This window comes from Saccopteryx leptura, chromosome 13 (assembly GCF_036850995.1).
Source record: "Saccopteryx leptura isolate mSacLep1 chromosome 13, mSacLep1_pri_phased_curated, whole genome shotgun sequence".
Taxonomy (NCBI): Eukaryota; Metazoa; Chordata; class Mammalia; order Chiroptera; family Emballonuridae; genus Saccopteryx; species Saccopteryx leptura.
Genome location: NC_089515.1, coordinates 6,543,449 through 6,556,035, shown reverse-complemented (window position 1 = coordinate 6,556,035; position 12,587 = coordinate 6,543,449). Strand labels below are relative to the sequence as shown.

Here is a 12,587-nt window from a genome sequence, read left to right as displayed (position 1 = left end):
CTTCCTTAGTTGGTTTCAACGCTTTCCTGCGTCAGTGGAACACATGTGCACCCAAACCAGAAGACGCATGGACCCACGGCGTGGGTCACGGGGGCACCACGGCCACAGGCACAGCCAGTCCTCGGGTTGGGCCTGCTCAGAGGACAGCTGTGCGGGGCGCACGCTCAGAGCGACCAGTGTGGGGGCCAGGACTCACTCGGCCCCGGTCTGTCCCCCACCAGCGGCCCAGCTCCTAACCCCCGGTGGCACGCCAGGGGACAGAGACTCCATGTCCGCTCGCCAGTCCTACCCGGTCAGCTCACCTCAGCAGAGGTGCCCTGGGCAGAACCACAGACCCTGGCTGGACCCCGGTCATCTCTCCTTCACAGGCTAAGGGAGGGCTCTCCGACGGCAGCACCAGCTGTCAATCACACTCAGCTCAAATTCATATGACCAAGAACCACCGCCTGGCTCTGTCACAGCAGGGCCACCCTTCCCTTGGGGTCAGCTCTGGATTCTGCATCCGGCGAGCTGAAATGTCTGGGTGGCAAGTGCCACCTGCTGTGGTCCTGTGGCATCAGGGAAGAGCCCCCCTTCCTCCTGTACCTTCTAGCTGAGCCCTGGCTCAGGGTGGACCCCACAGCCCTGGACACCGTAAGGCTGCACCCAGGCAAGACCAAGAGCCCTACAGGATGCTGAGTGACCTGTGTGGGGCGCACAGCCCCCGGGTCCCAAACTACTCTCAGGGACACATGGTCACTTCCCAAAGCGCCCCAAGACCTAGCATGCACCCAGACCTGGCTGATAGGAAACTGGTCCAAAAAACAAAAGCAAGCTAACAAAACAAGACACCTGGGTCAGGAAATGTCAGCTTGGCCCTCGACCTGTGCCCAAGTGGATTAACCCAGCGTGCCACCAGGTCCTTACAGGAAGCGTCCTGGTGGTGCCACTGGCCAGGCCGGGTTTGCTGAGGCCCCCCAGAAGCAGGACGTGACTCCAAAGCCTCGGGGAAGGGGTGAGCTCAGAGGACTGGGCTTGGGACAGCTCAGGGCCAGGGGGACAAGGCAAAGCTGGAGCCCAGGGGACTTCACACGCTATCACCACCAGGAGACTGAGACGAGGAGGAGGGACGATTTGGGAACAATGAACACGACACGTCCCAGTCCCCTCTCAACAGTAACTGGAGAACCGGTCACGCCACCAGGCCTCACTGGAGATGACAGAGCTGATCGCTCAGTGACCAGAGCGCCCACAATAGGCGTTTTACTAGAAAATAGTTGGAGCGTGTGGGGCGTTCACCAGTCACTGTGCCTCTGTTTCCTTAGGCTTTCAGGCTGGGAGGGGGCGTGTTCTCCGTCCTCACAGAAGCTGGGGCCGCCAGGCTCGGCCCGGGGCAGGTTCACACAGCTGTCTCTGCGATCACCCGTTCCGTTCCTGCTGAGACTCACTCGTCACACAGCTCGCCAGCGGGGCCGATGACATGCCACCCAGCACCATACCTCCACCTCCCCACGAGCCCAGCAGCAAGCCCGGCCCCAGGGAGGAGCCCAGTCTCGTCGACATGTTGGAACTCTCCGGAGTGGCCGGGCACTCAGACCATGCGGGGTCTGAGCAGGGGTCCGGAGAGGCTGTGGGGAGCATGGCCACCCCCCATGTGGGGACCTCCAGCAGAGGCTGCTGGGATGTTCCTTCTGAGTGCTTCTCAAGTTCTAGAGATGTGCCCATGGCAACAACAGAAGGGGAAGTTTGAGAAAAATAAATTAAAGATGAGAAGAGAGGAATGGATGCTGAAGGAAGCTGGCGGAGGCCGGCAGCATGCTCCCGGCTCCTGCAGGGCTGGCGGGGCTTCACGGGGACCCCAGGACCTGTCATCAGCCCATGGACCCCGTGGACTCGCCCACCCCAACGCCCCTCCACATGAGTGTGCAGAGGGTCCTCACCCCCAGCGAGGGCTTCAGCGCGGTCTCGGGGGTGTTGGGGGTGCACTGCGTGGGCGCAGCTGGGCCAGGGAAGCCCTGGGAAGTGTCCCCTACAGGCTGAGGACACCTCCGGACACTGCCTTTCCCTCCAGGGCACAGGAAGCAGCAGCAGCCAGCAGGGCAGATGCCTGGCTGTCCCGGGAACCCAGAGCAGCTGTGAATAACCCCCCTGCCCCCGCGGGCTCCTCAGCAAGGTCCTGCCGGGGCCAGGCCTGCCTGTGCGTGCCCAGCGCCCCCCCTGCCCCCGCGGGCTCCTCAGCAAGGTCCTGCCGGGGCCAGGCCTGCCTGTGCGTGCCCAGCCCCACCCCCCAGGCTGCTGTCCCCGTCACTGGCTCCTCCCCCGGAACCCGAGGAACCCAGGCCCATCAGTGCCCCTGGGGAACGTGCAGTGAGCCCTCCTCCCGAAAGTTCCCTGGCAGACCCAGGCTTATTTTCCAACGGTGCGGCGGGGCCAAGTGCCCATAAACATAAAATACTGCCCCGCTCCTACTATGGTGGCCACCGAGGCCGGGGCGGAGGCAGAAGTAGTCCAGGGCTCTTGGCAAACTCACTTCTCCACGGGGTCCTAAAACCAAAAAGGAGAGTGATTCTGAAGGACCTTCTCTAATAGGTTGGCTGTCCAGTGGGCTGGCGGCCAAGCATGCCCCCTCGCCCCCCCCCCCCCACCCCGCAGCCAGGAAGAAGATTTTCCCAAGCGCAACAGCTGGTCCGACGTCCCTCCCTGTTCTTTTCCCCTGTAACTTTTCCTTTAAAAACCTAATGACTCCTAACACATTGCAGGCTCAAAGCCCAGTACACAGGGAAACGGCAGAACCCATCACAACGTTGTATTTATTCCTGCAAATAAAGAGCGTCTAACACGACGATGGAGAGGTCAGCGTTAAGCCCTGGGGATGGAGGGAGGGAGGACCGACCAGCCTGTGCTGGGCTGCAGCATTCACCTCTGCGGGCCGGCCGAGGGCAGAGCCCCCTTCAAGGGGCAGAAGCACCACTTCCCCGGGACCGAGTGGTCCCTCCCGCACCCCAGACAGGAAGTTGCTGTCCACCCGAACCCGACATGTCAGCTTAGCAACTGTGCCGAGGTACGGCCTTGGTGAAAATTCCTTACAGAAAGTCGATGGCCCGCAGGAGACTGTCACAACAGCCTGTGAACAGGAGGCACAGGTCGGGGGAACAGGACAGGAAGAAAGGAAAGTGAACGGCAAACTTAGACCTCAGGCTGCGGCTGCTTTGGACAGGGGGCCGAGGGCAGGAGAAACTCGCCTCCGGGTTAACAAAACCCCTGAACGATGAGCTTGTCAGGCCCATCTTCCTCAGTGTCAGCTCTTTAAGTGAGCTCATTTCCCTCCTCACGTCGGCTTCCAGGAAGCTCAGTGAGGTGTCGCCTGCGCTTGTGTGCTGGGCTGGGCTGCAGGGAGTTTGGTGTGCGGGCCTCACCATCCACTCAGATTACGTGTGTGTGTGTGTGTGTGTGTGTGTGTCCGTGTCCGTGCGTGTGTGTCCGCACCCTTCCTGAGAGCTGGGCTTATGAAATCCTCTTAGGGCCAAAGAGCATGCGCATCCCACTCGATCACACAGAATTCTGATTCCCCAAAACGCAGCACGGTGACAGAGGGCAGGGGCTTGGCTGGGCAGCGAGGGCCCCATTGCAGCCCTGCAGGGCCCCGCTGGGCACAGGCGGGCCGGAACCAGGAGGGGCTGCTGGAGCCACATGGGTGGCGAGCTCAGCCGTGGACAGAGCATGGGCCAGCATGTGGCATGGTGTGGTCCGTGGGGCCCTCTAGGAGACCCACCACCCAAGTGTCACACTTGGGGACATGAGCCACAAACATTTTGGCTTTACAAAGAAAGAAGCCCAGGGTTTCCCCGGGAATTCAGAGGGAATAAACCTTGTCCAATACCCCAGAGTGGTGATAAATTAGCATTACTTGTTGGGCTGGGTAAGCCCTCTCAAGGCTGGTCCCCTCAAGCCCATTCCTGGGCGAGGGGCAGGAGGTACCATCAGGGGAACCCCTGATGCCCCAGCCCCGCTAGGCTTTCCCGGGCCCGGCTGCCTGACCACAGTTCACCCTGATGCTGTCCTCCATGGACAGAAGCACCACGTCCACCCAGATCAGAGGCAGCTGCTCCGAGGGGCGCAGAACGGGGGACTCGCTCCCCGAGTGCCCCACGAGCTAATGACAATGACAGAAAGCACCACGTCAAAGTAGGTCCAGCCTCTGACCACGGCCAGGCAGGCTCCATGACCTCAACACTCCGGCTGGTTCTTCCTCCTGTGCTCGCTGCCTTCCCACAGCCCAGGAGGCTCGATCAACCCCCTACCCTCCTTTGACAGACATGCAACTAGGAACAGAGAACTCAACACACTTACCCAAAGACACACAGCAGACTGTATATACCCGAATCGCACATTCAATTGCCTTATGGGCCGAAATCCTATTCCTGGGTGCCCGGCTCGTCCAGGAGCCCAGTATGAGCAGCTACAGGAACAAAGGGCAATGCCAAGATCAGGCTCTGAGTTTGGTAGCCTGGTAAGAAGAATGACCAAGCTCCAAATTCTTCTAGGCAGCACTAGGTAGGAGACAACCACTTCCACTCTGGGAAACCAAAGGTGATGGCCCGGAATAGTGAGACCAATCACGTGAGCGCCCTCAGGGAGGAACTGTGGGGGCCCTGCGGGGGCAGGGACGGCCACTTCTAGGGTCGTAGATGAGGCCTGGAGCAGATGGAGTCGAGGGCACACCCTCAATTCAGAGAACAGTGAAACAAATGCATGTCTGACCCCAGACAGGCTCAGTGGCCAGTCCGATGGCCGACCAAGTACGAAAGCCAGCGGAGGCTGTTGGTTTCCTGACGTCCTGACATCCGTGTTTTACTTGGAAAAGCGGAGCAGTCGGCGTGCTGGAAGCACACAGCTCCTCCCCAGAGCGCGGTGTGGAAGGGAGGCTTTGCAGAGAAAACAGGCCAAGGCCAAGCAAGCCAAAGCCAAGGCCAGGAGTGGGAGGAGAGTCCTGCTGGGTGGCCCCCCCGGGGAGTCCCTCTGCTGTTCCAGGAGGCTGGAATTTCCTGACCATGGAAGGAAATGTCACTCCGCAAGAAAACACCTGGGAGATGCCCAGTGACTCACAAAAGAGGCAGCCACACCCCACACCCAGGGCTCCGGCCCTCTGTGCTGGCCAGAGCAGTGTCCTGTCCCCTAGGCCTGGCCACAAAGCCCACAGCCATGCGGCTGTTCTGGGGTCTGTGCTCTGCGTCAAGCCTTCCCCGCCAGTGCACGCATGCACCCACGGCGCTTTCCCAAGCGTGTTAGGCCCCAGAGGGCCCCAACGTCTGTCCCTAGCCCAGTGCGCATCTCATGTCCTAGTGAACACCCCAGGGCCTGCACATGGCAGCGGCCTGGGCAGTACTGATGATCCCAAACAGCCAACAGCCCCAAGCTGCCACCCGGCCTGGTTGGCCCGTGGTCTGTGTCCAGCAGACGTGTGCTGGCAAGCGCCTGAGAGAGCTTCCTCTACGTCCTGTGCGCACCTCCTCTGTCGGACTCCTGCAGCCTGGACCAAGGAAGGCTCTTCGTCAACAGGAGCCATGCCCCAACCCTGCTGCTCCACAGGCCCACGCAGGGCCCCGGTCCCCAAACCCCATCCCACCCCAATGTCCCTGTGTCCCAAGACAGGGGGCTTGTTGGGCCCATCCCTCCCAGGCTGCCCCTGCTTTGGGAGTCAAGGGCGTCTGGGGACTTGCAGTGGCCTTCTCCAGCCCCCCTCCAGCCTGGTGGTTTGAGGGTCATCACCCTGAGGACCAGTGGATCCTCTGTCTCCTGCCTCCCCCCCAGTATAGACCCTCAGAGAAAGCCAAGGACAAGGTGGAATCAGCAGGTGTGCTCGGGTCCGACAGGAATGATCCTCTATTCTGATTCTGATGGCTCTCCATTTTCTACTGGAGGGACATCCCACCCAGGGGACCAGGCGCGCATAACCATGGCACTGGAGACCAGTGCCGCACTCCGGCCCCCCCAACAGTGCCACGCAGGTGACCCGCTCTAGTGACAGAAAACGCCAGGACAGCCGCCAGCCCCCAGTTCCCTCCACATAAAGGAACCACGGACAGCCTCCTGCCCCGCCCCAGGGGTCCTCGGGCAGCATCCCCGGGTGACGAGATGTGGGAAAAACTGCACGGCACAGATCTAGCTGCGTCCAGAGAAACTGCTGGAAGAAAAGGGGCGGGGCTGCACCCGTCACATCCACAACCGCAGCAATAGGCTCTGGGACAGACAAACACAGGGAAATGGCTGCGGCACTGCCGTTTACACGCTGCGCCCGCTGCAACTTGCCGGGCAACGGCAAACCCTTGGCTGTGGCCAACACCACGTGACTTGGGGGAGGGGGCATCACTGGGTTACAGCCATGGCCGGAAGGTTCTGCAGCTTCCGCCACCGTCAACCAGGTCAGTGCCTGAGTGACAGATAGCAGGCCCGCCAGGTGCCGAGACTCACGTGGGCCCCTCCTCGCCTGAGCCACCCTGAACTGCCAGGTCCAGGGGCTGGCAAACAGGAGCAGATTATTTATACCGCAGAAGCCAATCAGGGCGAAGCAGGGGATCAGGGACCGAGGCAAACATGGAGAAACATCCAAAGCATGTGAGAACACAGCCAGGCCCTCACCCCACCCCACCCCCAGGAAACACAGGGGACTTCGCCCAAGGGGGAGAAGGCTGTGCACCCGCTAGGCATCCCTGCCCCTCCAGGTGAGAAGAAAACAGAGTCTGGCCAGGACCGAAAGGAAGACAGGCTCATGCTGGTCATGCCGCAAATGACCGAGGTGGTCGGCGTGAGATCTGTGGTCTTGCCCTTAAATGTAAACACTGTCCTCTCAGGGAGGGGGGGACCCCAGGAGCAAAGGTAGGTTCCAACGGATCCCAACCTGGCTGCGGGCTCTGTGCACAGGCTGCAAGCTCCCCGGGAAACCGAGCTCCGACCCCCGCCTCGACACACGGCTCGGGGAGGGTCAGTGACACACTGAAGGACGGTGACGGCTGTGGGATGGATCATTTGACAGAGAAATTTATTAGCCGGCTGACTTCCGACTGCAGACCTCCTTGGCATTGGCTTGCGGCCATGCTGGCGAAACAATCTATGTCCTTTGATCCACAAAACAGTGCACAGACCAGCACACACACCCCAAACAACTTAAGTGGCACCCCTTATGTACTGCACCCAAACAACAGGGCGTGCTTTTTTGTTTTCTGGTTAAAAGGCAGTGAAAAATTAACAGAGGGAAAAAAAAAAGGAAAGAAAGAAAATAAGGCAATTTAGCAAGTCTTCCTTCAGCAAAACCTTTCCCGGACTTCAACGACGAGATAATCTTTCTGTGATTATGGCCAAACCCTCTCGTTGCTTAGCAACACATAATTAAGGAATATGTTTTCAGATCCGCTTTGCAAGCCTGGCCATTATCAGATGAAATTACTGGAGCAACAAATGTCATCGCTATGCAAATTAGTTGGTTGTAAAGAAAAGAATGTTTGACCCTGATGGAGAAAGCCTGGGGCCCTGCAGAAAAATTATGTGACTTTTCTCCGGTCACACATTGATTTCTTTTCTTCTTCTTCTTCTTCTTCTTTTTTTTAAAGGCAAGTAAATAGTCAGATCAGATTAAAACAAAACAAAACAAAAACAAACAAACAAAAACCCATACAGGAGACCAAAACCAGAATCTATAATGAGAAACAACAGAAAAGCCCAGCCAATCCACTCGATCTACCTTTCGAAACAAGGAAGAGTGCTTCAAGGTCAACCCATAAGTAACCATCTCCTTTTCAGTCTGTCTGTGGCCAAAATATCAGCAGCCCCACCAGTGGAGAGCGAAACTGGATGCAGAACTTCCGGGGTGCAGGGTCCCGGGCCCCGCCTACCTTCCAAGGGGTATCTTCACTCTCTAATAATACAGTAAAAAACATCATTGAAGGAGTCAAGGTTTAAACATTAAGTCTGGAAGGCAAGGGGGTAGGAAAGGAAAACAAATTCACAGCGTAAACCGCTCAACCAAGACTCAAGAGTTAAAATAAAAACTCTAAGTGTTGCTCAGAGGACGTACACCGGAAAGTTGATCGACAGCGCCCAAGGAAACGCACGCTGAGCAAGACGACGTCTTACGTTTCCATGAGAACCACCTAGGGTCCTTCTCTGTTCCCTCAACTTGGAAACGGCCCTCCCTACAGGACAGCCGAGTTCCCCACATGACCTTCCGAGACAGGCCAGACAATGGGTCTTTGAAACAGGGTGTTCTAAGGGATTCCAACATCTTGCTTTGTGTAATGCACACCATCTTTAGCTCTACGGGTGGGGGTCCTGCCTCTGACACAGTGTAAACCCTTCAAAGGTGTGTTTTCACACTACAGTGCAAGGCTCGGAGCAAACGAATGAGGTGCAGTTTATGCGAGGTGTCGGACAAACACCCCCTGCTTTCCCGAAGATCACCCCTCAGGAGCTGACGGTTTCACTCTGTTCTGAATGATTTGAGAGTTTGTCCCAGAAACAGGTATGTTTCATCACCATCAAGGGAAACCCACAGATCAACTTTGACCTCAACTAGGTTACGGGAAGGCAACATGGACCCAGTGGGTCTCCATGTCAAGTGGCCAGGCTGGGAGCCGGTCACGGTGCCTTGTTTGGGGTTGGGTGTGTGCGCAGGCATGGTCTCTCCAGACTTGGCCGGAGTGCAGGCAGAATGCCAGGACCCACAGTTCTGTGCCCAGCTCTGCCTGGCGGCCCCCTCCACGTCCCACCCAAACGAGGAAGGGGGGGAGGAGGCGTTACTTGGTTCTGGCGCGATCATGGTGGACACGATGATGGGGGCCCCCGTCCGCCGGGCCACCTTCTGGTAGGGCGCGTGAGGCATGTGCAGGCTCTGGCTGGCTGCCGGCAGGGTGGGTGCTTCCACGGGGACACTGGGCTTCCGCAGGGGCTGGGCGCTGCCGTGGGGGCTGGGCAGGGGTGAGGCGGCCAGGCTGCGCTCCCGCTTGAGCAGCTCCATGGGCACCGTGTACGCCGTGGAGTAGGCCGTTCTGGGGCCCGGGTGGAGGGGCGTCGCGGGGCCCGGGGTCGTCAAGGCCACCCCAGCCTGTGGAGCATAGGCGGAGCCCAGTCGCACGGTCAGGGCGCACGGGGTAGGGGAGCCGTAGCCGGAGTTGAAGGGGACATGGGAGGCTTGGACACCCACCCCGGGGGTGGAGTAGTTTGCTGCCGTCTCCAGGAGGTGCTGGGAGGGGGCGCTGGAGGGGCGGCGAGCCGGGTCCCCCGTGCGGGGGGTTGCCGCCTGCTGGGGACCCACAGGCTGAGACTGCAGGCCCGCAGCGCCCAGGGGAGACCGGTCGCCGGGGAGCTCGCTGCGGTGGCTGAAGCTGCTGGAGCGTGTCCGGGGCAGCGGGCCAGCCTGGCCCTGTCTCCGCAGCTGCATCTCCGCCCCGCACCTGCTGGCCAGGCGGCTCAGGACGCGGGCCTGGCCCAGGTTGGGCGCGACGCACTTGATGTCGGCATCCTCCATCGTGGCCAGGACGGCCGGGGAGTCGAAGCCCTGCTGCAGCAGGGCCACCAGCGTGGCCTCGGCCACGCCCTCAGCCCGCAGGAGGGCCAGGAACTCGGGCAGCACGCTCCTCTTGGCTCCGGGCCCCTGGAAGGAGGACAGGTCGGCCTCACAGTTCTCATAAGCCATCTTGGAGGGGACACTCTCCTGCCCGTAGCCTCGATTCAGGGCCCCTGGGCCACCTTCAGATGCAGCAGCCCCAGCGGGGTCCACGACCAGGCACGTGGGGGCCACCTGCCTGGCGGACGCGGGATCCACAGGCCTCTCGCTGACCGTGACGTCGCTGTAGACGTGGGCAGCAGGGTAGGCGGGCGCCTCGGCCCCGTACCTGCCCTGGGTCAGCTCCCCAGTATAGCGTGCCGGCGAGGGCGCCCTGCTCTGCGCCCGCTGTCCTGGTGCGATCATTTTGCCTGCGGGATCCCGGTACAGGTGGGCTGGGTCCTGCAGGGCAGGGGCCCGGCCTTGCCCTTGCTCCCAGGCTGCCCTGTTGCCAGGCACGCCATAGCCAGGCATCGAGCGGCCGACTCCCGGATCCCGGTGCTGGCGGGGGTCTCTGGGCGCCTGAGCGGCTCCGGGCGGGTCGCCATAGTAATCCCGTGGCAGCAGGGCGCCACGCGCAGACATCACCGCCTGCCTGCTGTCGTAAAAGGTGAAGTCGGGGACGGAGCTCTTCCTGCCAGCCACCGAGCCGTAGAAGGCCTGGTGGCAGAGGTTGGGCGCGGGCTCATACCAGGGGCCCTCTCCGCCTCCGTCTGTCAGGGAGCCGCTGCGGCCTGGTGCCTCGGCCATCTCCCAGGGGCCCTCGTACCAGCCAGCAGCATCCCAGCTCTGAGAACGACCGATACTGGCATGCCTGCTGGGCACCGGCATGGGCAGAGACCGACGCGGCCCGTCTGGGGAGAGGTCCTCCTTTACAAATAAATCTTCAGTTTCAAACGCCAGAAACAGACCGGCAGTGCCGAGCCCTCCCGAGACGGCAGAGAGACCGACTGCGGGTTTCCTGTTGCAGAGGACGCCCTAAATTATTAATCCTCGAAACCCTAGTAGACAGGACACCACACTCCCGGCAACTTCACCTCCCTCCCTGACAGTCGGTTGCGGACAGGTCTTTTCAGGCCTGGAGAGGAGGCTGTGCAGAGCCTGCCACCCCCGCCCACTGTGCTCACAGGGCCCTCTGCTCTCCCGGGGAGCGGATCAGCAGCTAAATAAAACCCCTAAAGCCTGTTCCATGTGACAGCTCCAGACCGCGGGAGCCGCCACGCCCCACCCGGGACTCCCGGCCGACCGGCCAGTGGGAATTATCTTCAGGCCGCAGCTCTGGCTGGCCTCCCGCACCCTCACTGGGGTGCTCTTTCTGGAGGAGCACCCCCACTCCTGCCCCCAATCGCCCGCCAGTAACAGAAGGGAAATAGGGAAAGACGGCTTTAACATTGATTCCGTCCTAATCCGCCCTGATGAGATGTTAATCCGCTGCACAGGGCTGAGAACACATGAAATGGGAATGGGCAGGCAGGATCGAGACGAAAACGTCATGCCATTTCTAGAACAGGAGGCGTCCCGAGAAACAGCCTGCAGCTGACGCTTTGCCTGCACGGAAATCTGGCTCCGGGATGACTCCTTGCTGGCGCGTCCAAGGGGGTACGCTGCTGCCCAAGCCCAGGCGGAGTCTTCACCTTATCAGAGTAACACACAGCTCCCTGCCCACTTCCCACTGCCGGGGGGGTGGGGGGAGCCCCACAGAACAAAGAACCAGCAGCACCTGTGCACGTGACCCAGGATTTATCATTTCACGACTGCAACCGAGGGCAAGGATGATGTCCAGTCATTACGAGGCTAAACTGGGCAGCAGCTGCATCTAAAGTGCGTCCTCCCATAAATCTGCTCGGAAAGGGAAGCGTGAGCCCCCACGGCCAGGCCTGGCTCAGTCCTGTGGCGTCTTTCCCAGATCCCCGTGGATTAAGACCTTAGGTCCCACAGCGCAGAAGTGCTTGCTGCCCCTGCAGGCGGGCCCCCTGCCCCCTAGCTCACAGGTCGGGCGCAGTGACATCTAACGAGATTGATATGTGTATCTGACGCCAGGACACCCCAGAGTGTCTGGTCTTCGCTCACGTCTCTCTAGCTAAAGATTCAACTGGAATCTTTAAAAAGAAATGCCAGTTGTTCAAAATGTACACTTTTTCTGATGTCAGACACACTGAGGACTTACTATGAAGGGAGAAAGTGGGCACAAATCCATTCCCAGGAACTGGGGGTAGGCGGTAAGGCAAGCCAGTCTCCCCACGTCCTCCTGGACTGATACGTATTACATTGTGGGACAAACGGTTTAAACCAATACTACTCTCCAAAGACATGCTGAGTAGCAGAAGCCAGAGCTCTGTGACTGTCGACAAGACAGTTGAGGAACTGGTCCCCCCCAAGTCCTGTTTGGGGACACAGCCCAGTCTGTTACTTGAACACCATGGCCCCCATTTCTGACCCCAAAATGCCAACAAGCTCTCAGGTTGTCCAAGACAATGCGCTGGAGGGTAGCGAACAGACCGAACCCCCCTGCCACCCACCCGGTCCCCTCCGCTGCCAAGACTGCGAAAAGAAAAAGCAAGCCAATGGCCGAGACGCACGGGGTTTCCGCGTACAAGGGAAGCCTGTCGGCGCCAATTCCTGTGATCCCACTCCTGGCACCTTCACAGTCACGGCGGAAAGGCCCGGCCACACACGGGACAATATTTACACGTCTCCTCAACAGCCCGAGGACGCGCTCACTTAGCAGACACATCAGAACAGGCAGGGAAATGTAACGGCGCCCCACACGGAGAGGAAACAGCCCTATCTGGTTATAGCAGATCTTCCCGGCACCGCTGGGTGGCCAGAGTGGCCAGGGAGCCCGCGGTGGCCAGGCCCTGCCTCCGCCCCTCTGGAGTTGAGGCTGCAGAGACGGGTGGTCTCACTGGTAACCCTCCCACGAATGAGCAGGAGACCTGCCTCCGTGGACGCCGGCTTGGTGGCGTTAAGACACACCTCCATCTGAGAAGGGCACTGACCGGAAGGCCCG

At 60.0% G+C, this 12,587-nt stretch overlaps 1 protein-coding gene across 11 annotated transcripts in view; it reads right to left on the bottom strand.

Annotated features, from left to right (window-relative positions):
• Nucleotides 1-12,587, bottom strand: part of CTBP2 (C-terminal binding protein 2) — a 162,893-nt gene that overhangs the window by 30,964 nt on the left and 119,342 nt on the right. The window contains exons 1-2 of one of the 11 annotated variants that reach the window (XM_066355901.1): nucleotides 9,176-10,776; nucleotides 8,773-9,076 (exon numbers count right to left, since the gene is read on the bottom strand). The exons of 8 other annotated variants lie outside the window; for them this stretch is intronic. In XM_066355901.1, the coding sequence (XP_066211998.1) occupies nucleotides 8,773-9,076; nucleotides 9,176-10,408 (1,537 nt within the window). In that variant the 5' untranslated portion in view covers nucleotides 10,409-10,776. Of the gene's footprint in view, nucleotides 1-8,772; nucleotides 10,794-12,587 lie in introns of those variants that run through there. 2 more of the 11 variants (XM_066355902.1, XM_066355900.1) reach the window with 2 other exon arrangements.